At 40.0% G+C, this 24,557-nt stretch overlaps 1 protein-coding gene and 1 long non-coding RNA gene across 5 annotated transcripts in view; one reads left to right on the top strand and one right to left on the bottom strand.

Moving 5' to 3' along the window:
- Window positions 1-16,722, bottom strand: part of FBXO11 (F-box protein 11) — a 100,861-nt gene extending 84,139 nt beyond the window's left edge. Inside the window, exon 1 of one of the 4 annotated variants that reach the window (XM_032178508.2) lies at window positions 15,720-16,722. In XM_032178508.2, coding sequence (XP_032034399.1) covers window positions 15,720-15,945 — 226 coding nt within the window. In that variant the 5' untranslated portion in view covers window positions 15,946-16,722. Of the gene's footprint in view, window positions 1-15,316; window positions 15,563-15,719 lie in introns of those variants that run through there. The other 3 variants (XM_032178507.2, XM_058428787.1, XM_058428788.1) reach the window with 3 other exon arrangements.
- Window positions 16,723-16,757: 35 nt separating this feature from the next.
- Window positions 16,758-17,690, top strand: LOC116483951 (uncharacterized). Its single transcript, XR_004252403.2, has 2 exons — window positions 16,758-17,218; window positions 17,540-17,690. It is a non-coding gene; the product is annotated as an uncharacterized LOC116483951 (long non-coding RNA).
- The last annotated feature ends 6,867 nt before the right edge of the window (window positions 17,691-24,557 follow it).

The following is a 24,557-nucleotide window of genomic DNA, read 5'->3' as shown; positions in this document are numbered from 1 at the left end:
TCTTCATAAAACCATGTAGACTATTCCCTAGAATCTATACTTACTGATTTTTCCTTAACCACACCAGTAGCTTCCACTTAAAAAACAAAAAAGCAACAAAATTTAGTTGATCTCTTTAATGAAGGTTTTTTAGTGTGCTTTCTCAGGAAAACACTTGTTTTCTCTTGGTTTAGGTTTATAAGAAGCCTGTAAGATGGTCCGATAACTAATCAAGTGAGTGTGAGATGAGTCAATTAAAAATCTAAGAACTAAATTTATGTTTCAAAGTCCTACATTTTTAAAAAAAGTGGTTCCTACTTATTCCCAAACACATTCTTCTTAGAAATCCTCTTAGAAAGTGAGAGGGTTTTTTTTTTTTTAAACCAATAATGATGAAATTATTTCCCTTAGCAATCTGTTTCAACACCTAATAAACTGACAGTCACTAATTTCTTCACAGGTAAACTCAAGTTTTACGAAAAGAAAATATGCCCCACATAAAATTATTAAACAGACATGAGTCCATACCACTAGGATACCTTCAGAAAAAATAGCCACCTGTTGTGATCAACATTAAATTCCTCTTTTCTAATTATCCAGTTCATTTGCACACTAAATTTTTCATCTTCCATCATTCAACAGGCATGTGAGCAAAATATTTGTATGTATTTACTACCATAATCAAATTATCTGATGCAGAAAGAATTTTATGCTACAGTCGTAAACTTATCCTGGAAAGACAGAATCACTGGTTCAGAGTCCCAAGTATCAACTTCCTGGGCTCAAGCAATCCTCCTGCTTCAGTCTCCTGAGTAGCTAGGACTACAGGTACATGCCACCAGGCCTGGCTAATTTTTATTATTTATTTATTTATTTATTTATTTCAGAGACAGGGTCTCAGTATGTTGGTAGGCTGGTCTTGAACTCTTGGTCTTAAAGAATTCTCTCACCTCATCCTTCCAAAATGCTAGGACTGCAGGCATGAGCCACGGTGGGTGGACTAATTTTAATTCTGAACTGACTTCCTGATTATCAGTTATCCTTATTTACTAGAAATAATATAGTCAATTATCATCCTAAAGTTGCTGTGAATAAAAATATAGATGTCTATATTAATAAGCACTTAAAGAACACTTCCAGCATTAAAAATATGTAACATTTAAGCTTTTATTCAAATTTAAAATGCCCTACATGGGAACTGTGTCATCAATCAAGTAGTATGAGTTCACGACACAATCAGAATTATAAAATTATTGGCAGGGCACGGTGGCTCACACCTGTAATCCCAGCACTTGGGAGGCCGAGGTGGGTGATCACCTGAGGTCAGGAGTTTGAGACCAGCCTGGCCAACATGACGAAACCCCATCTCTACTAAAAATACAAAAAGTTAGCTGGACATAGAGGCAAGCGCCTATAACCCCAACTACTTGGGAGGCTGAGGGAGGAGACTGCTTGAACTCGGGAGGCAGAGGTTGCAGCGAGCCAAGACTGCGCCATCGTGCTCCAGTCTGGGCGACAGAGCGAGACCCTGTCTAAAAAAAAGAAAAAAAAGTATTATTATTATTGAGACACAGTCTTGCTCCATTGCTCAGGCTGGAACGCAGTGGTGCCATCAGAGCTCACTGCAGCCTTGACCTCTAGAACTTAAGTGATCCTCCCATCTCAGCCTCCTGAGCAGTTGGGACCACAGGCATGTGCCACCACACCGGGGTATTTTTTTTTTTAATTTTTTTGTAGAGATGGAGTCTCCCTATGTTGCTCTGACTAGTATCAAACTCCCTGGCTCAAGCAATCCTCCTGCCTCTGCCTCCTAACATGCTGAGATTACAAGCGTGAGCCACTGCCAAATTATTACTTTTTACTTTATTCTCACACATGAATACTATCTTCTTAACAAATGTTTAAGTGTACAATACAGTACTGCTGACTACAGGTACAATATTGTATGGCATAACTTATTCATCCTGCTTAACTGAAATTTCATGCCTGCTGACTAGTAACTCCACATTTCCCCCTCCCCTCCCTTTCACCCCTGACAACCACGATTCCACTCTTTGATTCTATAAATTTGACTATTTTAGATAATTTAAGTGAAATCATGCAGTATTTGTTTGTGACTGGCTAATTTCATTTAGCATAATGTCCTCAAAGTACATCAATGTTGCACACTGCAGAATTCCTTAAGACTGAATAATATTCCATTGTATGTATACACCACATTTTCTTTATTTCTTCAGCTGTCAATGGACATGTTGTGGGCTGTTTCCACATCTTGGCTATTGTGAATAGTGCTATTATAAACATGGGAGTGCTGGTATTTCTTCAAGTTCTTGATTTCATTTCTTTTGAATAAATACTTGGAAGTAGAATTGCTGGATCATATGGTAGTTCTATTTTTAATTTTTTGAGGACCTCCACACTTTTCCATAATAGTTACACCATTTTGCATTTCTACCAACAGTGTATAAGGGGTTCAATTTGTCCATATCTTCACCAACACTTGTCTTTTGTGTTTTTTTTAACCGTCATCCTAATAGGGATGAAAAGATATCTCATTGTGGTTTTTATTTGCATTTCCCTGATGATTAATGATGTTGAGCCTTTTTCCATATACCTGCTTGCCATCTGTATGTCTTCTCTGGAGAATGTCTATTGAAGTCTTTAGCTCATTTTTAAATAGGTTATTAGTTTTTCTGCCACTAAGTTGTAGAAGTTCCTTAAATATTTTGGAGATTAACTCCTTATCAGATAAATGGTTTGCAAATATTTTCTCCCACTTCATAGGATGTCCTTTCACTTTGTTGACTGTTTCCTTTGCTGTGTAGAAGCTCTGTAGTTTGATGTCTCACTTGTCTATTTTTATTTTTGTTGCCTATCCTTTAGGTGTTATATCCATGAAATCACTGCCAAAGACAATGTCACGAAGCCTCCCTCCCTGTAGATTCCACATACAGTATTTGAAAAGCAAAGAAATGTAAAAGAACAACAAAAATCAACTCACCACCACCATCCCAAGATATTAGTTAACAATTCACCCAAAATTTTTAGATATTTCACCCAAAAGGGTATATATTCTGTTTCACTGCATGTGTTATTAACACATGTCACTGATTGGTATGTAACACTTTCCTAGCCCTCTAAAACCAGGGACTTAACTTTACATGCTCTGATCAACCTCCCTATATCCAGATCTTCCAGCTCAGTTTTCAACTCCAGATATTTCAGATACAAGGTTCTCACATGATACAGAAATAGAGTACAGGTTTCCTCTGACATGCTGCAATGCAGAATCAGAAAGATTCATAAAGGCATCCTGGGAGTTACAACTACTACTTGCTATGTGGGATTAAACATGCTTATGAGGAAACAAAGTGTTGTTTTATCTTTGCAATTGAGGTGCTTAGATTCTAGCAACATATAATTTAATTTAAACCTGTCCTCCTACCTTCAATTTCTAAATACACGGCCAAAACAATGAATGTAACAGCCAAAACAATGAATATAATGAATATAATGAAAAAAGCTAATACCACAAAAACAAGATTAATAACCCCAACTCTGCAGTTAATTTTCTTATCAGGCATTTTTGTTTTAAGTCATTTACATCAAAATGCTATAACCTAATCGCTAGGCTGCAACAACTTTTGAAGTGTGGTCCAAAGGTAATTCAATAAGTAATTACCAGCCTGGTTCACATGGTAAAACCCTGTCTCTACTAAAAATACAAAAAAATGAGCCAGGCATGGTGGCACGTGCCTGCAATCCCAGCTACTCCAGAGGCTGAGGCACGAGAACTGCCTGAACCCAGGAGTAGAGGCTGCAGTGAGTCAACATTGCACCACTGCACTACAGCCTGGATGACATAGTGATACTCTGTCTCAAAAAAATAAAATAAATAAATAAGTAAATAAATAAATAAATGACAGAACATATACCAGACCGTGGGGGTCAAAACAAGCCTTCATCTTATTAACATTTCACAGAAAACTCTTTTAACATACTCTGCTGGTCTTGCAAACAGTCTAAGGCTAAGGTTACAAATGAAACTTCAGTGTTTTATAAATACATATAAATCACATGTGTATGTGCATATATATACACACACTGGAGATATAAGGATAGACAGATTTATGTATCTCTATCCTTAGAAATACGTAGGTATCTTATTCAGGCAGAAAAATATGGGGTGGCTCAGGAAATAAATTAATCTATTCAATACAAAAGTTGATTTCTACTTGATAGAAGAAAAATTAAAAACCAGAAGACAATGAAAATAAAACCAACAAGCTTAGTTGCAATTCATACTAATTTCAAATTTTATTTAAACTCAGTTTCTTAACTTTAAGTTCCACAAGGGCAAGAACTACGTTTGTAGGGTAATAACCTAACAAATTCAAACCTTGCTGATTTATACTGGCAACCCAAATGATACAGAATTTTAGAGCATCTCAGAAGTCATCTTATTCAAAAATCCTCTAATTTAAAGATAAGATTAAGAAACCACTCTGGAAAAAGGGAAGACATAAAAGTCACCCTGAAGCAGCTCAGGCTCCTTATTCCCAAACTTAGGGATAATGTTCAGTAAACGGCAACATTTACTGAATGAGGCTATGTGTTGAAAAAAGAAAATGGAAAGCAAGGGCAGTCTCCTCCACACTGCTTTTTGTGGATAAGAAAGAGCAACTGCTAGCATTAACACCGGACTGGTTAAGTGCTGAAAGAGCAAACGTGAAATAATGAAATGTTCCTCCTTTGCTATCTAAGGCTACTATATCATCAATTTCAAGCAAGTAGTTCCTGATGAACACAGTCCCATCTGTCATTCTCAGGGGATACTTGTATCATGAGGAATACAAGTTTATATGCCACTAGCACTTTAGTACAAGCTTTCACTTGAAGAACTTATCAAGGATGCTGGGCAGAGGCACTTTTTCACCTTCCTCTTATACACCAGGAACAGAAAGGTCCAGTCAAGGACCAGAAAAACATCTCTAAAAGCAAAATATGCCCCCATTTTTCTGTGAAAGTTTCACAAATTTAAAATAAGCTTATTGTAAGACAATAAAGGGTAGTCAAGAATACACAGAAAACTAGAAATAACTGTCCAAATAATAGCAAAATATTTTCATAACAGTTAAAGAGATAAGCTTTAAAGAAGTAAGAAACAGGTTCCAAACTTAAGTGGAGAAACAAAATTACTTATCACCACCTCAGCAGCAAAAGGAAGCAAGTTTTTGGAATGAAGGCCCAGAGTCACATATTAAAGTCCACAGTATATTTTTAAATTCTTAAATACAAAAAAGATGTCTTCCTCTCCTCAAAGCAACCCAACCTACAATCTTTGAGGGTAAATCAAAGTGATATTAAGTTAGTGAATAAACTTTCTGACTATTGGGAAAAAAATTCCTTAGATTTTTAGACTGTATACTTGCAAAAACTTAAAATTAAAAGAACTATTAAATGTTTATGTGTCCAAAGTTTAAATGAATCAAATCTGTGGATAAAAAATTTTAGCACAAAAACAATGTTTACAATAACTCAACATATTTTAATAACAAATGTGGCTACCTGCAAAAAAATGAAAATGGAAAAGAACATGGCAGTCTCCTCCTCTGTTTTTTGTGGAAAAGGTTAACGCTGTAAGCTTCAAGACTGAACTGTTAAAGGCTACCAAGAGACTCAAGAAAAACATCAATATTTAAAATAAAATAATTTCCAATTATTTTAGTAACATAATTATGATGCCATTTTCACACACCTTAAAGCTGTTTTAGTTTCCATTTCTTGCAAAGTAAATGGAAATTTTGTCTTTGAGAAAATATCAGCAATGATATATGCTGAGGTATAAAACTCATATGGAATGTGGCAAATGTGTAAGAATGCTCACAAATGCAAAGAAAAAAATGCAGAAAAATAAAAAAAAGGAATGCTCACAGTAGCACTACTCCTGACATCCAAACACAAAAACAATCCTATATCCATCAACTGTAGAATGGATAAACTGTAGTATATTCATACAATGTAATATTAAACAGCAACAAGAATGAACAATGAAAAAACTAATGCTACAAGCAGCAATATGGATGAAGCTCACAACAATTATTAAGGGAGAATTCTGTCAGACACATAGGAGTACATACTGGGGGGTTACATTTACATAAAGTTAAGAAACAGGTACAAGTAATCCAAGCAATCAGAAAGATGGGGTTGGGAGTAGTGACTAGGAAGGCCCTTCAAGGGGCACACTTCTGGGATACTGGTAGTGCTTTATTCCTTGCTGTAGGTATTTTTGGTTACACAGATGTGTTTACTTCATGAAAAGTAATCAAGCTGTACACTGATGATTTGTGCACTTATATATTTCAATTACAAGCTTAAAGAAGATTAATAGAAATTATTTCCACAATTTAAATAACCATATAGTTTTTGTTGTTGTTGTTTTTGGGACAGAGTTTCACTCTTTCACCCAGGCTGGAGTGCAGTGGCACGATCTGGGCTCACTGCAACCTCTGCCTTCTGGTTTCAGGCGATTCTCCTGCCTCAGCCTCCCGAGTAGCTGGGATTACAGGCACCTGCCACCATACCCGGCTAGCCAATTTCTGTATTTTTAGTAGAGACAGGGTTTCACCACGTTGGCCAGGCTGGTCTCGAACTCCAGACCTCGTGATCCACCTGCCTCAGCCTCCCAAAGTGCTGGGATTGCAGGCATGAGCCACCATGCCCGGCCGTAACTATACAGTTTTAAATGTATATAGCCCATTTATTTTTTAAAAACTATAGACTGTTTCTAATTCAAATGACTATTGCTAATGCAAATGATTCATACATACTCTACTTCTCTCCCTCACAATCCTCAACCCAAAATTAGTCTTTTGAGTATTTTTTAAAAAGTGAAACTTTAAGAGAAAAATTTAAAAGTCAGAAAAAGATCAGGAAAAGAAATAAACATGTAATGTTAAGTGATTCTTGCAGGAATCCTCTACTCTCCCCCTCCTCCAATACCTTATTTGCCTCTGAAGAATCACTCCTACCCAAAAGGTCTTTCTCCAAATTGTTTCTTTTCTTTTTTTTGAGACAAGGTCTTAAAACTCTGTCACCCAGGCTGGAGTGCAGTGGCTCCATCACAGTTCACTCTAGCCTTGACCTCCCTGGCTCAGGTGATCCTCTCACCTCAACCTCCTGAGTAGCTGGGACTACAGGCATGGGCCACCACCCCCCAGCTAATCTTGTATTTTTTGTAGAGACAGGGTTTCGTCATGTTGCCCAGCCTGGTCTCAAACTCCTGGGCTCAAGCGATCCACCCCACCCAGCCTCCCAAAAAGTGCTAGGATTACAGGCGTGAGCCACTATGCCCAGCCCAATTGTTTAATTTCGCTTCCCTCTTTTACTTGGCCTGAAATACCAAAATTTGACAAGTTACCATAATCAGTCTCTTAAAAATGCAAATGTCTTTCAGAGAATTAATGAAGACATCAGTCATTCATACATAACTGTGAAGTAGTTTAGTGGCTACTTTTATGTATTGCTGACCTTATATGAAAAAAAGTGAGCGAGTCTATAATTTCCTTTACCATAAAAACACTTTGCTAAAAATACTAGCTTTCAAAATATAGTGCCTTACTCCAACTTGTATTTCTTTCAACAAATCTTCTTTGATCTTTCTTCTTTACTATGACAGAAGTCTGGAAAGACTCCTACTTTTCATGTGTTAAATTTTATTCACTTCTAATTCCCTTTAAAGCTTGTTTTTTTCTTTTTTCAAAAAGTTATGACTAATTATGTGGGAAGAAACAATAACTAGTGACATACATACCAAAGTTGTCCATCTCAAAATATAACAAGGGAATAAAAAATAGTTATATGCTCTTCCTCTTCCCCATCCCCTTTCCTAAATGTTAGAATCTCATAAAGCCACATGTTCTTATATACAGTATGTTAATATACTATGAATGCAAGATAGAAAAATCAATGCTTGGATATAAAAAAGAATTATTGTATCTAAACCCAAGTAGAGTTGGCAAATCAGCAAAGGCTAAACTGATTCAAGTCAGTTGGTTATACTACAGTAACAAAGACACCAATATCAAAGGTTAAACCCACATAGTGGCCAGTTAATTTCACAGTAAAGAAAAACTTCTGGTCGGGTGAGGTGGCTCACACCTGTAATCCCAGCATTTCGGGAGGCTGAGGCAGGCAGATCACTTTACATCATGAGTTTGAGACCAGCTTGGCCAACATGGCGAAACCCCGTCTCTACTAAAAATACAAAAATTAGCCAGGCGTGGTGGTGTGCTCCCAGCTACTCGGAGGCTGAGGCAGGAGAATCGCTTGAACCCAGGAGGCAGAGGTTGCAGTGAGCCAAGATCACACCATTGCACTCCAGCCTGGGTGATAGAGTGAGACTGTGTCTCAAACCAAAAAAAAAAAAAAAGGAAAAGAAAAAAGAAAAATTTCCAACAAAGATTTTGCTACAATTCAACTTGACCATCTGGAAAAGAAGTGTTGTTCACCAGGGAAAAAGAGTAAAAATGAGATTATCACTATTATCAGAAAAATAACTAAAAGTACATATTCTTACTCCATTTCTAGCCTTCAAATAATTTCTAAGTATGAGAAAATACAAAAGCTCTCTTCACACACACACAAAAGGATGAATGACACCTCTTCTCTCATGAGATGTGAAAATATTCCTTAATGTTTTTTAAGGTTTAGTCACCATATGGAAGAAAACAATTTTCTCCCCTTTTTGAACACAGCCCCATGATCTTCATTTGTTAAAAAGAACAAAACATTTAACAACGGGGTTTTTGGAAACTGGGAGAGCAAGCAATTAACATATTGAACTCACACTTGCTTTAACATGCTATCTTATTTGGGGTGTTTAAAAAATGTTTTAAATGCAATTAATGCATTCATTTTCAAAAGAAAATAAATATTTTTGGTATTTGCCTTCAACTGAAATAAATCATGTAAAGGAAGTTAGTTGGTTTCATTTCTCTATTTTCTAAGGATTAAGTTTAAGCACATTTTTCGTGCTAACCAAACATATATAAAAACTCCAAGCTACACATATAAGAAATACACCAAACCATGGTGAGAAAAGAATATTTAGTCCACAAACCAGTCAAAATTACCACTGAAGTCTAAAACTAATTTAACGCACATTTTTCTCCTCCTGAAATAGTCCAGCCTCTAACTATGAGCTAAAATCAGTTAATACCCTTTATTCATAACTTATGAGTAATTCAGGGGAAATCTACCCTTCTTTGTATAGTGAGTGCTTAATGATCTCATCAACACACTGGAAAAACATGCTGGTCAATCAGTACAGTCTCATCTTGAGACAAATCTACATGAGAGGTAAAATTATAATCAGAAGATTACTTGAAAAATATGAAACCAGGTAAGTCAACAATCAATAGCATCACACTAGTATAGCCATCTCCAATAGGACAGATGGAATAGGACAGGGGATAGATCTGCTTCAAGGGCCAGGTTATTGCATCCCCTGAAAGTTATACAGACATTCTGCCAAATGTATTTTGTTATCTTCCCTTGTTTATAGAAAGATTAGGTGATACAAATCAATTTTGAAATTTTTTTGCTACTTACTATGCATCTTCATTGTTGTATAGCTGAGCCTCTGTTTCTTCACTTATTTAAAAAAAAAAGTAATAAAACCTCTTACAGAATTGGTATAAGGGGTCCAGGCACGGTGGCTCACGTCTGTAATCCCAGCACTTTGGGAGGCCAAGGCGGGTGGATCATGAGGTCAGGAGATCGAGACCATCCTGGCTAACGTGGTGAAATCGGGTCTCTACTAAAAATACAAAAAATTAGCTGGGCGTGGTGGCGGGCACCTGTAGTCCCAGCTACTCGGGAGGCTGAGGCAGGAGAATGGTGTGAACCCGTGAGGCGGAGCTTGCAGTCAGCCGAGATTGTGCCACTGTACTCCAGCCTGGGTGACATAGCAAGACTCCATCTCAAAAAATAATAATAATAATAATTGGTATAAGGGTTCAACAAGTCAGTTTCTCTGAGGTTATAACAAGTCATACAGATTGAATTTTATCTCTTGGGTTTAATTTTATATAGCACTGATACAATCCCTTATTTTTTATATTTAAAAGACCTATCATTTATTAAATATCTATCATGTGCTAGGTACTTTACTATCTCCCATCTTTACAAATGATCTATAAGGCAGGTGTGATTCCCACTTGAAAGATTACAAAGGTTCAGAGAGGTAACATTGCTCACCAAATGTTAAATAGCTAATCAGATGTGTAGTCAGGATTAGAACCCAGATCTAGCTAGCTTTAACCCTGAGCTCTTTACCTCATACTGTCTCCTTCCTTATAGTGTATCTTCCTAATTTTATTTTCACAGGGTAGCAACTGCAATTTGGGGAATACTTTGCCAACAAAGTCACATACTATAATTCTGTGGAAGGTAAGAATGTATTTCAAAGGTCTGATAAATCAGTCGTAAGGTCTAAAACAGAGTAATACTTCAAAGATAAGTGGACAAGATAGAAACAAAATAAGAGTAACTTTAATATCAGGGATAAATAGGGGGACAATAAAAGACCTCATGTTGAAATAGCTCATTACTGTAGACTGGTTATTTTCAAAGTTAAAACAAACAGCGGGGGGGGGGGGGGGGGGGCGGGGAGACTTGAGAAAATACTCAAACCAGGGGTTCTCACTAACAGATCAGGAACTACTTGTGGTTCCTGCCTTACCTAGTAGGTCTCCAAGCTGGTTGCCCTTCCCTTGGGTTTGTCAGAGTTTCCAGTAAAGGGAGAAAAGCAGGATAAGAAGAGCTCTTAGGCCTCATCAGCAGAACTTTATCACTAATAGCAACACTACTGTGTTTCTATCCCTCAAGTAAGTTCCAAGCTTTGAGAAAATAGGTTCTTTTTACAGCTCCCATACTTTCTGCCCCCAAAAGGTTGAGTGGCACTGTGTCCTCTCATGGGATACATTTGGAAGGGTTAGCCACCAGATAACAGAGTAGTACCCCACAGTACTTACTTCCTAAAACAGGAAAAATCATGTTTCTTGTCCAGAACTCCTCTATTAAGACTGCAGAGGATCCATGAAGGTAAAATATCACGTGCTAGAACAATGCCACAGAAAGTATAACTAGCATTCCTGACTAGAAGAGCAAGGAGTGTTTCCTGGCTGCTGCATATTATAAATATATAGCTCATTCCTCATTAGTACAGCGTCAAGAAAAAAGTATATATATATGTGTATATATGTGTGTATATATGTGTATATATATATCTGTATATATGTGTATATATATATATGTATCTGTATATATGTGTGTATATATATGTGTGTGTGTGTATATATATATCCCGACCAGGAATATTTTACGTAATATTATACGTACTGAATGATTTCCATTTTTAAAAACCCTGTAATTCCGTTGTCATAGGTAAGATTTTTATCCCACAAATATGGGATTAGAGAGACTAGGTGTTTATTCTACAAGATTAGTTCAGAGTAGAAATGAATAGCAAAATCTATTAATGCATTCATTAAATTTCTTGAACCATAAATATCACAATTAAATTTTCAGCACTTCAGTACTGTGACTTTTCCAGTAACTAGAAAAAAATTACATCTATTTTCAAAAACTCCCATGTCAAGATTATTTCCAGAACCCAAATTCATCTTCTATTAAAAGGTAATAAATGAGAAACTAATAACAGTTATTAGATTCCAGGTAGGAGAATTTAGTAGCTGGAGGCAGGTGTACGAAGGGGACTTCTGAATTTTAAACTATGTAGAAATATTACCTATTCAAAGTAATTAATTTTATTTATTATTTATTTTTTTTGAGATGGAGTCTCATTCTGTCACCCAGGCTGGAGTGCAGTGGTGCAATCTCAGTTCAAAGTAACTAATTTTAAAACTAAAAATTACTGATGAGAACACATAGCACTTCTGTAGACTTGTAAGCTTTCCCCATACTTTGTAGTATCAAAAAAATTACAAAATACATTCCTGCAGTAAAGACAACAAATTCATCAGAACGGGTTGCAAAAGCTAACTCTTTCTAGAATTTTAAAACAAAACAAATATCAAAAGTTCAATCCCACACTGTTTCATTAAATCATGGACTATATTACCGAATTGTCACTGCGTAAAATACAATTTTTTTTTTTTTTTTGAGACAGAGTCTTGCACTGTGTCGCCTGGGCTGGAGTGCAATGGTGTGATTTCAGCTTACTGCAACCTCAGCCTCCCGGGTTCAAGCGATTCTCCTGCCTCAGCCTCCCGAGTAGCTGGGATTACAGGTGTGAGCCGCCATGCCTGGCTCACTTTTGTATTTTTAGTTAAGACGAGGTTTCACTATGTTGGCCAGGCTGGTCTTGAACTCCTGACCTCGTGATCCACCTGCCTCGACCTCCCAAAGTGCTGGGATTACAGGCGTGAGCCATCGCTCTGGGCCTGTAAAATACAATTCTACTAGCTTAATGTGGTACATGAAATCCCAATCTCAGGAATTTAAGAAACTAAAAAAGCTAATGATTAGGCTAGTATTTAGTCTTAGGATAGCTGATCATTTCAGCTAACGAGTGAACACAATATTCCATGAAATACCCAGGCCAATATTTCCTTACGTGGGGTGTAAGAAATGCTCCCCCATGGAAAGCTTTGAAAAATCCTCATAAGATTTTAATCTATAGGGTCTAGTTTCTTTCTTCTTCAAACACTGGCCATTACAGATAAGACAAAGTGTATATACACACACATACATAATGTATGCACAAACATATATATACACAAATATACCCACATACACACACACATACACATATACATACACACGTGTGTATGTAAATATATTTAAAAGCGGTGTCAAGGAAGTTTTTATACCAATTAACCTGTGGGCAAGGAAGCAGCTAAAGACCATTCTGACACACTTTTTGCCTGAAAACATATTATACTGTAACTATTTTATTACCACTAAAGAACTAAAATGCATCTTTATATAAAACAAATGATTTTATATGCAGTCTGAACTAGTTTGTCTCAAAACAGCGAGTCTCACTTTGATTCCCTACCTGGAAAGTTGTTTGATCCACTATTAAATAACTCTATCCAAGATCCTAATGCAAATGTTACATATCCATTAAGAGTTAGTAAAAGGTAAAAAAATAAAAATAAAAACAAAAACACCACACATACATTCTTAGCTTGTTCTTTAATTATCTTGTAATAATTAAACCCAGCATATTCTTAAACTAGCAACAACAAAATCCCTCCTTTCTTTCCAAATTAGAAAGTGACACTTTGTGTGCTCCATAAAACTTTCGAAATAGAGTATTCTTAGCTAACTTCTGATCATTATATGAATTGGACATTTAAAAAAATGTAATTAAAATGTCAAATTTTCAAAGAATAACATTTTATGGCTGGCAACATCTTTATTATTTTAGTTTACGAATTCATCTTAATGTTTCATTCATTTTAAGGCCATTTATGTGTCCTCTTTAAGACTCACACTATTTTCCCTAAAGCTCTGTTTCCTTCTGTGCCAACACAGAATCTCCAGAAAGGTTTCTACTAGCTGCAGAGAAGCAACAATTCTACAGTGAATTTCATTTACCATTTGGTTGGGTACACACTGAAATTTGGATTCATGAATATTGACAGCTTATGGACATCAATGAGAAGAAAACTGACACTCTGGCATATGACTGCCGACAACCAAGGCACTTTACTTCAAATAGAAATGGAACTAGACCTCAGTAGCTAATAATTTTGAACAAATGAATAAAAGTGTCCAAGACAAAATTACATCAACTAAGTTCGAAATTACACACAAATCTTGAAATGAAAATTCAGAGTAAACATTTTAAAATACACAATGAGACTAAATTGTATGCCTGACACGTTTTGATCTAATGCTAATATTATTAACCAATTACCACATCTTGAAAAAGCTCACTGTAGCAATAGAATCCTTAATATTAAATGCTAGAATTTCAATCGAGTGTCATTGTTTTCACAAAAATATTTGTCAACTGTACTACATATAGTGCCAATTCTGGAAGACGACGAACATTATTTGAATGGAACATCAGAAGAACACTGATGTACATATGTGAAAGGAAATAATGAGACTACAGATTTTTAAAATTTACCCCCAAAATGGTAAATGTATCAAAGAAATGAAACACTTTTACCAATTATGTTGCACAAGATCTCCAACTGCCTTGAAACATCACACTCTTTCAAGCAACATATAGCAAACTGCTTTCTCTAAGACTACCTTTAACAGTGACTGGTGAAAGCCCTTTAAACTATTTTCCGATTAACATCTCCCTCCTTCATTTGTTAAATATTTTGATCCAAGTACAACAATGAAACCGTTTTTAAGGAAAAATGTATAATTTAAAAACACATTTAATCTCAATCCCTTTAATCAACGGAGGTGTGACAACCAACGCATGTAAAATTAACCTTAATCCGCCAACTAAAACACGCAAAATGTCTCCTAACAATTCTCCTCCTCCTTAAAACAACAACCGTACACATAAATACGGTTCTGACCTCCACCACTACTGCGAACAGCGAATTAATAAAGAGAATGGTTATGTCTGGAGACCAAGGTGCAACACCCCCACCTCATAAACCTCCCAAAATAACCACATCATCCAAGTAGAACTGAACATTATTTTTGCTAAAGCAGGATTTCAACCCCGGGGAGCCTCAGCCCTTAGACAATGGTGGTTACCAGACAGTGCTGCACAGTTGGGTCCAAATGACACATTTCACTAGGCCTTGGACACAACACACACACGCGCGCGCGCGCGCGAACACACACACACACACACACACACACACACAAAATATCCCAAGGGGCCAGTTCTAAAGAAGGGGCGTTCAAACCCCACTAGGAGACAGAGAGTAGCACCGCGGCATGGGGGGTCGCTAGGGGAGGACAGGCGAGAGGGTGTCGATAGAGCGGAAGGGTAAACTGCACACGAGGGAGGGGACTGGAAATGGCCGATGGATTCTATATTTATTTATTTAAAGGTCTTGATTAAACGGGTCCTTCCCAGGGGTTCTGTAACTAAAGGCAAACTGCGCAGCAAACTGTGCGGTTGGGAGAGGAGTCGCTGCTCCCCCTACCCCGTGACCAGGGACGGGGGGCGGGGGAAACAAGTTCCCCTGCCAACACCACAGACCACCCCGATTCCCCTCTCCCGCTCCTCCCCAGGAAGGGGTAGGCTAACAGAGAAAAAAGGGGGAAAACAAGTTCCCCAGCCAACCCCACCACCCGATCGCTCCCAGTCGCTCCCCCCACCTACCACTAGAAAGAGGCAGACTAAACCATGGAAGGCGGCAGAAAACAGAGAAATCGCGCCGCTCGTCTTCCCCCCGGCCACCAACAGACTCCCGCGGGGTCTGTGAGCGAGCCGAGAAGCCAAAGGGATGGGTGGGGGTGGAGGGTGCCGAGCCCCCGAAACCAAACAAAGCGCGGCCTGAGCGACAGCCCGGGAGAGTAGGGAAGCCGCGGCTTTTCCTGCCGGCCGGGCCCGGCCCGGGCTGACACTGCGGCACCGGGGGACCCGCCTCCGCTCAGCTTGGGTCTCCCACCCCCCAGGGCGCGCAGGCCGCCCCCGCCCGCCCGCCCCGGCCTCCCTTCCCGCCCCGGCCTCCCTTCCCGCGGTGCCCGGGCCGGCGGGCGGCTGGGAGGTAGCGCGGCCTTACCCCGCTCGCCGACGTTGTTCCGCTCCTGAGGCAGCGGCGGAGGCGGCGGTGGCGGCGGCGGAGGCTGCTGCTGCTGCTGCGGCGGCGGCGGCGGCTGCTGCTGGGGCGGCTGCTGCTGGGGCGGCTGCGGCGGCGGCTGCTGCGGGGGCTGCTGCTGCTGTTGCTGCACCGGGCGCGGCCGCGACACTCGCCTGGGTCTCCGGTTGGCGGCTCGGACGGAGTTCATTTGCCGGGCTGAGGTGGCGGCGTTGGCGGAGGGACACACACACGCACACGCACAGCGAGCTTCGGGGCAGGAGAAGGGGGTGGGGAGAGTAGGAGAGGGGGGAGGAAGAAGAGGGGGCGAGGGGAAGGGGAGACGCTGAGGGCGGAGGGGGCGAGCGGGACCCCGAGTCCGGAGAAAGGCCCGGATAGACAGACGGAGACCGAGCGAGGCCGGCCGGGCGGGCCTGACGCACGGGGAAGGCCGAGGCCGCCGGGCGGGGCGGCCGCGAGGGACGAAGGCAGAAAAACGGGCAGAGCGAGAGAAAGAAAGAAAGGGCGTCCGTCGCTTGGGGATCCCGAGGCGAAGCGCGGCGGCGGCGGCGGCGGCGGCTGAGGAGACAGATCCCGGTCCCGCCGACTCGCGAGCGGCGTCTCCGGCAGCGGGGGGGAGTGGGTGGGCGGGTGAGGAAGGGAGAAAAAGAGGGAGAGAAGGGAGGGAGGGAGCAGGGGGCGCCCGGCTCTTTTTTTTCCCTCTTCCTCCCCCCCACACCCCCTGAAAGAGATTTCTGTGAGGAATTTTTCTCTCTTTCTTCGGCCTCTTCTCTCTCCTCCCCCCCTTCTCTCCTCGGCGAAGGGGAAATGAGTGTGAAGGGAGGAGACAGGGGGAAAAAGAGGCGTCGTCGTTTCTCCTCCTTAAAGGAACCTTTCCTCCTCCTCCTCGTCAGCCCTGTCGCCGCTGCTTCTGCTGCTGCTCCGTGGCAGGAGGAGCCATTGACACCGCCGGAGCCTCCACTCGCCCAGTCGGTCCCTCCCCGCCGCGGGGCTGGCCGGGGGCGCGGGGGAGGGCCGCGGGGCGGCGGGGGGAGGGGTGAATGGGCGGGGAAAGGAGGGGCGGGGATTCCGTCCGGGCGGCCAATCTAAGGCGCCCGTACAACCTTCCGGCCAATGGGGCCTCCGCTCTTATCGCGAAGTCCCTTCAACGCCCTGTTTCCTCTCTCGGGTTTCCTCCCTCCCCCGCCTAGGAGGGGGAATGAGGAAAGGGGGAGTGTGGCGGGGCGGGTGATAATGGGGAGGTATCAGGGCAAATAATAGAGCAGGGGGTGGGCGAAGACAGCGCCAGTGCGTAGCGACGATTCTGGGAGAGGAGGTGCTCGGAGGAAAGGGCGGGGGTTGCTGATGTAATGGGGAGAAGTGATTAATCCTTCGGTTCGCCGTTTCAGCTTCCCCCTCTACCCCAACCTTCACCCGATTTTTTTGAGCTGAAAAAAAAAGTGGAACGAGGGAGCCAATCTTTGGTAACTCGGGTTTTCTGTGGTAGGTGGGTTCAAAAACTGAGCTGTAGGGAGCGCTAGAGATTTCGTGCCCTTTAGCCAAGCTGAGGGTATTTGCAAACCCTGGAGATTTCCTTCTCCGAGCTTTGGGCTTGGTAACCGAAGTTTGGAGTCGGTGCCTAATCGTAGATCATCTAAACCTTGAAAAGGCTTTGACCTTTGGCCAATTTGATTTGTTCTTTGAAGAAGTGTATACAATGTGTGGGAAAATAATATGTGAGAGGAGAGAAGTAAATGTGTTGATGTTGTGATTGTTTATGTGATTTACTTTTTAATTTTTTTTAGGTCCCACAAACTGCAAGGAAAAGAAAAACCCTCAAGAGGAATTACCTTTATACCTGATGCCCCCAACATAATCTCTCTCCAAGAGAAACTTGTTTTTATTCCCTTGAGGCTGTTACGATGACTGAAAATATATTCTCTATTCTCCCCCTTCTCTCTCTTGTTTTGCATTTTTTGGATGTGGTAAAACTGGCAGTTTATCTGATTATCTGGTTTTCAGAACTTTGGGCGATGTCTCTGAGTGTCATCAGTTGCTGTCTAGGTTTGACATCGATAATGAAGCAACTACAAAGCGTGATAAAGCTTTTGAGAGGGAGAAAAGTGTATTTTGGAAGGAGGGAGAGACGCAAAGAGGCGAGCCTGTGTGTTGAGTCCCAGACTTGGTGTGTGACTACAGGCAAAGTACTTCACCTTTCTAGATGTCAGCCCCGCCCCCCTCACCTCCCAAGTTTAAATGAGAACTTATTTTAGACTACATGATCCTGTTTTCAATTTTTAAGAGTTCTGTGATTTTGAGATGATCTCTCTTTAGTCCAGAAAAATGGAGAAACTTAGGTCTATGTTTGTTTCTCAAAAAAATATTTGAGGAGGACAGCTGTTACGAAACAGCTGGAGAACTCCAAATTTTTATGGTTGTTAGCTAGGTGCAAATGGGTACAATTTTAGGTTTGTTCAAATAAACATAGGGGAAAAGTAAAAGTACAGGAAAATTACATTATACATATAAGTGTCCATCATTTCTGATTTTTCTAAAAATTTACTTTTTTATTTATAACAAGTACTTTTTGGCTCCTGTGTATGCATTAATATATAAGGTGTTATGGGAAATACTAATAAAAGGAAAATATTGGGCATAAGGAGTTTGTATTTTGGTGTGGCAGAGTTGAAGATTTACTTACATTAATTCAGATGTAAAGAAAATGTAGCTTGTTTATTTTCTGTAATTTTAACTTCAAGTCCCCACATCATCTCAATTTTTTAAAAAACATTAACTGCTTTCACCTTTTATTTCCCCAACTCTCCTTCTAATATATTAATGGGAGGGTGGGGTTTAGGGTTGTTATATGTGGTATAAGGGGTATCTTTTACATACCCTAGATTTCTAAGCTTATTGCAATAATTCTCTGACATACGGCAGTAAAATGCCTTGTTTTAGCAAAATTAGTATGTTATGACAATTTCCTGATAGATGGTAGTAAAGTGTCTTAAGAAAGGGAGCACCTTTTTCAAATTCACAGAGTAACTGGTAGGGTGGTAGCATCCCTGAGGAATAGGGAGGTTTACAAGGGCATCTAAGCCACTAATGCCAGTCCTTATGTTGTCTTCTGGCATGGAGTGGCTAGTATTGTCTGATGGCAGCCACTGTCATTTATCATTTATTACTGATAAAACTGGTCATTTCTGTACTTTTGAGGCTGATTTATTTTGCTGAAATCCATACATGAGCCATTTGCCCTATACACTATAACCTCTTTGTACTGACCCCAAGTCTCCACAGGTCCCTTGATCCTCATGGTTCTCACTGAGACACATGGGTACTTCTGGATTCCCCGAATACCACATGTAGGCCTTGATAAGCCAGGAGCCTTGCTTTGGGCTTACTAGTTGTTGAGCCACTGTCCAACAATGTTGCATTTTTCTCCCTATGTCATACTGAACATGCTGGCAGGCTGAAAGTAGAACTCCTAGAGGTCTTAGTGTTTCACAGACATGTCCAGGGAAGCAAACTACTATCTCCAACTTTCTTGGATTTCCCTATGTCTCTGTGCATATGTGAACTACATACCTTCAATTCTAGTTTCCACCCTGAGAGGGGATGGAAAGTAAGCACACTGGGTCTGATTACCTCTTCCTTGTACCCTTTTCTTCTTTCCATCGTGCCCCAGGGTTTTTAAGGAATGGATTTTTCTCCTTCCCGTATGTCAGGAACTTTCCTTATGTACTGTATCCTCTTCATTTTTGAGATTTGGCATTTCTTCTGCTCCCTTTCTTGGAGCTATGATAGCTGATGAAGTGCTCAAGAGAGAACCCAGTTTAACAATAATGGAACACCTACTGGGAGATGTTAAAAAATATTATTCTATCCCCACATTACTGGTTTCTACATATGTTTAGTTTATTTCAGGGATTAAATGTTAAAGTCATCTTTGTGTAAAAGTGTTCAAACTCAATTGTGGAACTTAAGAGTTGTCAGGACTGACCTTGGAGATCATTAAATCTCATTTCTGTATTCAACAGGCTAGGAAACTAAACTCAAAAGAAGGGAGGTGACAAAACCATAACTATTTGGTAGCAAAGCCACTGTCTGCCAATCCAGGGCCCTTTCCATTCAGAAGCATTGTAGACAATATTTTGAGTTCTGGTGAGAACCCAAAATATCCTGGAAGGTTTTATCCATAGGCAGATCCACCTATATTGGTAAATAATTCTGTCAATTAGCTGTCATAAAAGTTATATATGTTAGAAAACAGGAGAAAAATTTAAAAGGATTTCTTTTAGGGGTGGGAGTCACCTAGAATTATTTCAGTAATACTTAGCATAATTTCAGAGGATGGAATTCCCTCAGGGTTTGCTCTGTCTTCAAGAACATTTGTGTTTGTTTTTCTCAGCTAATTACTGGTGCTTAAAAGGTTAGTGTACTTAAAATTATTTGTTTATAAAACCTATCACAATAGCAGTGTGGAAAAAATAAGCTCTTTAATCATTTTAATACCTGGCAGGTGGTATTTACTGTGATTCTTAAATTATAATTTTACCATTTCAAAGATTCAGCTTCCCTTTCCTCTGTCATTCTATCATCTAGTCCCAAGCCATCAGCACTTAGTCAGTTACATAAGACACCTCAAAGCTGCTCACTCCTTTTATGTCATTTAAGAAATTAGTTTGATCTGAATATGGTTTCCCTGCAGGAATAACCAGTTCTGTTTAAAATATTCTTGTTAAAGTATGAATGACTTATCTCACTAAGCTGCAAAAATTCATTCTTCAGTACATGCCCAGATAATTTTTTATCAGTTAGGTAGTGAAAATTAACTCGGAACTAAGGATTTAAATTTAATGTATATGTGGGAAAACCTGGTAAGCACACAATCCAATGATACCCAGAAGTTATCTTTAAAGAATTATAGAATCTGACTTTAATACCTTTCCCTGCGAAATAATACAGAACACTATTAAAAGAAATTAATTTTGTTCAAGTTTTAGAATGGACTGTGATAGACAGTGGTAAATCTTTGTTTTTTAAGAGCAGAACCAATTTCTTTTTTTTATTATTATTATACTTTAAGTTCTAGGGTACATGTGCATAATGTGCAGGTTTGTTACATATGTATACATGTGCCGTGTTGGTGTGCTGCACCCATTAACTCGTCATTTACATTAGGTAAATCTCCTAATGTTGTCCCTCCCCTTCCCCCCATCCCACGACTGGCCCCAGTGTGTGATGTTCCCCTTCCTGTGTCCAAGCATTCTCATTGTTCAATTCCCACCTATGAGTGAGAACATGCAGTGTTTGGTTTTCTGTCCTTGCGATAGTTTGCTGAGAATGATGGTTTCCAGCTTCATCCATGTCCCTACAAAGGACATGAACTCATCCTTTTTTATGGCTGCATAGTATTCCATGATGTATATGTGCCACATTTTCTTAATCCAGTCTATCATTGATGGGCATTTGGGTTGGTTCCAAGTCTTTGCTATTGTGAATAGTGCTGCAATAAACATATGTGTGCGTGTATCTTTATAGCAGCATGATTTATAATCCTTTGGGTATACACCCAGTAATGGGATGGCTGGGTCAAATGGTATTTCTGGTTCTAGATCCTTGAGGAATTGCCACACTGTCTTCCACAATGGTTGAACTAGTTTATACTCTCACTAACAGTGTAAAAGTGTTCCTATTTCTCCACATCCTCTCCAGCACCATTGTTTCCTGACTTTTTAATGATCACTATTCTAACTGGCATGAGATGGTATCTCATTGTGGTTTTGATTTGCATTTCTCTGATGGCCAGTGATGATGAGCATTTTTTCATGTGTCTGTTGGCTGCATAAATGTCTTCTTTTGAGAAGTGTCTGTTCATATCCTTTGCCCACTTTTTGATGGAGTTGTTTGATTTTTTCTTGTAAGTTTGTTTAAGTTCTTTGTAGATTCTGGATATTAGCCCTTTGTCAGATGGGTAGATTGCAAAAATTTTCTCCCATTCTGTAGGTTGCCTGTTCACTCTGATGGTAGTTTCTTTTGCTGTGCAGAAGCTCTCTAGATTAATTAGATCCCATTTGTCAATGTTGGCTCTCGTTGCCATTGCTTTTGGTGTTTTAGTCATGAAGTCCCTGCCCACGCCTATGTCCTAAGTGGTATTGCCTAGGTTTTCTTCTAGGGTTTTTATGGTTTTAGGTCTAACATTTAAGTCTTTAATTCATCTTCAATTAATTTTTGTATAAGGTGTTAGGAAGGGATCCAGTTTCAGCTTTCTACATATGGCTAGCCAGTTTTCCCAGCACCATTTATTAAACAGGAAATCCTTTCCCCATTGCTTGTTTTTGTCAGGTTTGTCAAAGATCAGATGGTTGTAGATGTGTGGTATTATTTCTGAGGGCTCTGTTCTGTTCCATTGCTCTATATCTCTGTTGTGGTACCAGTACCATGCTGTTTTGGTTACTGTAGCCTTGTAGTCTAGTTTGAAGTCAGGTAGCATGATGCCTCCAGCTTTGTTCTTTTGGCTTAGGATTGTCTTGGCAATGTGGGCTCTTTTTTGGTTCCATACGAACTTTAAAGTAGTTTTTTCCAATTGTGTGAAGAAAGTCATTGGTAGCTTGATGGGGATGGCATTGAATCTATAAATTACCTTGGGCAGTATGGCCATTTTCATGATATTGATTCTTCCTATCCATGAGCATGGAATGTTCTTCCATTTGTTTGTGTCCTCTCTTATTTCATTGAGCAGTGGTTTGTAGTTCTCCTTGAAGAGGTCCTTCACATCCCTTGTAAGTTGGATTCCTAGGTATTTTATTCTCTTAGAAGCTATTGTGAATGGGAGTTCACTCATGATTTGGCTCTCTGTCTGTTATTGGTGTATAGGAATGCTTCTGATTTTTGCACATTGATTTTGTATCCTGAGACTTTGCTGAAGTTGCTTATCAGCTTAAGGAGATATTGGGCTGAGACAATGGGGTTTTCTAAATATATAATCATGTCATCTGCAAACAGGGACAATTTGACTTCCTCTTTTCCTAATTGAATACCCTTTATTTATTTCTCCTGCCTGATTGCCCTGGCCAGAACTTCCAACACTATGCTGAATAGGAGTAGTGAGAGAGGGCATCCCCGTCTTGTGCTGGTTTTCAAAGGGAATGCTTCTGGTTTTAGCCCATTCAGTATGATATTGGCTGTGGGTTTGTCATAAGTAGCTCTTATTATTTTGAGATACATCCCATCGATACCTAATTTATTGAAAGCTTTTAGCATGAAGGGCTGTTGAATTTTGTCGAAGGCATTTTCTGCATCTATTGAGATAATCATGTGGTTTTTGTCTTTGGTTCTGTTTATATGATGGATTACTTTTTTTGATTTGCGTATGTTGAACCAGCCTTCCATCCCAGGGATGAAGCCCACTTGATCGTGGTGGATAAGCTTTTTGATGTGCTGCTGGATTCGGTTTGCCAGTATTTTATTGAGGATTTTTGCATCAATGTTCATCAAGGATATTGGTCTGAAATTCTCTTTTTTGGTTATGTCTCGGCCAGGCTTTGGTATCAGGACGATGCTGGCTTCATAAAATGTGTTAGGGAGGATTCCCTCTTTTTCTATCAATTGGAATAGTTTCAGAAGGAATGGTACCAGTTCCTCCTTGTACCTCTGGTAGAATTCGGCTGTGAATCCATCAGGTCCTGGACTCTTTTTGGTTGGTAAGCTATTGATTATTGCCACAATTTCAGAACCTGTTATTGGTCTATTCAGAGATTCAACTTCTTCCTGGTTTAGTCTTGGGAAGGTGTATTTGTCGAGGAATTTATCCATTTCTTCTAGGTTTTCTAGTTTATTTGCATAGAAGTGTTTGTAGTATTCTCTGATGGTAGTTTGTATTTCTGTGGGATCAGTGGTGATATCCCCTTTATCATTTTTTATCGCATCTATTTGATTCTTCTCTCTTTTCTTATTAGTCGTGCTAGCAGTCTATCAATTTTGTTGATCTTTTCAAAAAACCAGCTCCTGGATTCATTGATTTTTTGAAGGGTTTTTTTGTGTCTCTATTTCCTTCAGTTTGAGCAGAACCAATTTCTAAGTGTTGAGAGAAGACTAGGTCAAAACAATAAAAGCATGTTATATTAGGGAAGGACTGGTAGGTGATAGAAGTTTGGGCAGATGTGAGAGTGGAAAACCAACAGGGAGCTTTGCCACTTACCTTGGGCAAATTCCTTAACCTCTCTGTGCTTATTTCTGCATCTGTAAAACGGAGGTGATAACAGTCCTCATTTTGTGGGATTGCTGTGAGGATCAAGCAAATTAATACCTATAAAGTGCTTAGAACAGTGTTTTGTGCATAGTCAGGGCTCAGTAAACTGCTGGCCATTATTGTTACTGTTGGTGGTGGTGGTGGTGGTTTCATTTCAGGCTTTGATGATTTTTTTTTTTAAATGAAGTCTCACTCTGTTACCCAGGCTGGAGTGCAGTGGCACGATCTTGGCTCACTGCAATCTCCCAAGCCTTAATGAATTTTAAGATTACATGGACATTGTATGTGGGGAAGCAGGTATGCTTTTCTTTTTGAAATGGAGTCTTGCTCTGTCACCCAGGTTGGAGTGCAGTGGTGCGACGTCGGCTCACTGCAGCTACTACCTCCTTGGTTCAAGTGATTCTCCTGCTTCGGCCTCCTGAGTAGTCAGGAATATAGGTGCGTGCCACCACACCCAGCTAATTATTTTATTTTATTTTATTTTATTTTATTTTATTTTTTTGAGACCGAGTCTCACTCTGTCACCCAGGCTGCAGTGCAGTGGCACGATCTCGGCTCACTGCAGCCTC

The sequence above is a fragment of the Hylobates moloch genome, unplaced genomic scaffold, assembly GCF_009828535.3.
Source record: "Hylobates moloch isolate HMO894 unplaced genomic scaffold, HMol_V3 SCAFFOLD_15, whole genome shotgun sequence".
NCBI lineage: Eukaryota > Metazoa > Chordata > Mammalia > Primates > Hylobatidae > Hylobates > Hylobates moloch.
Note: the sequence above shows the minus strand (reverse complement) of the source record. Positions and strands in the feature narration are given on the sequence as shown.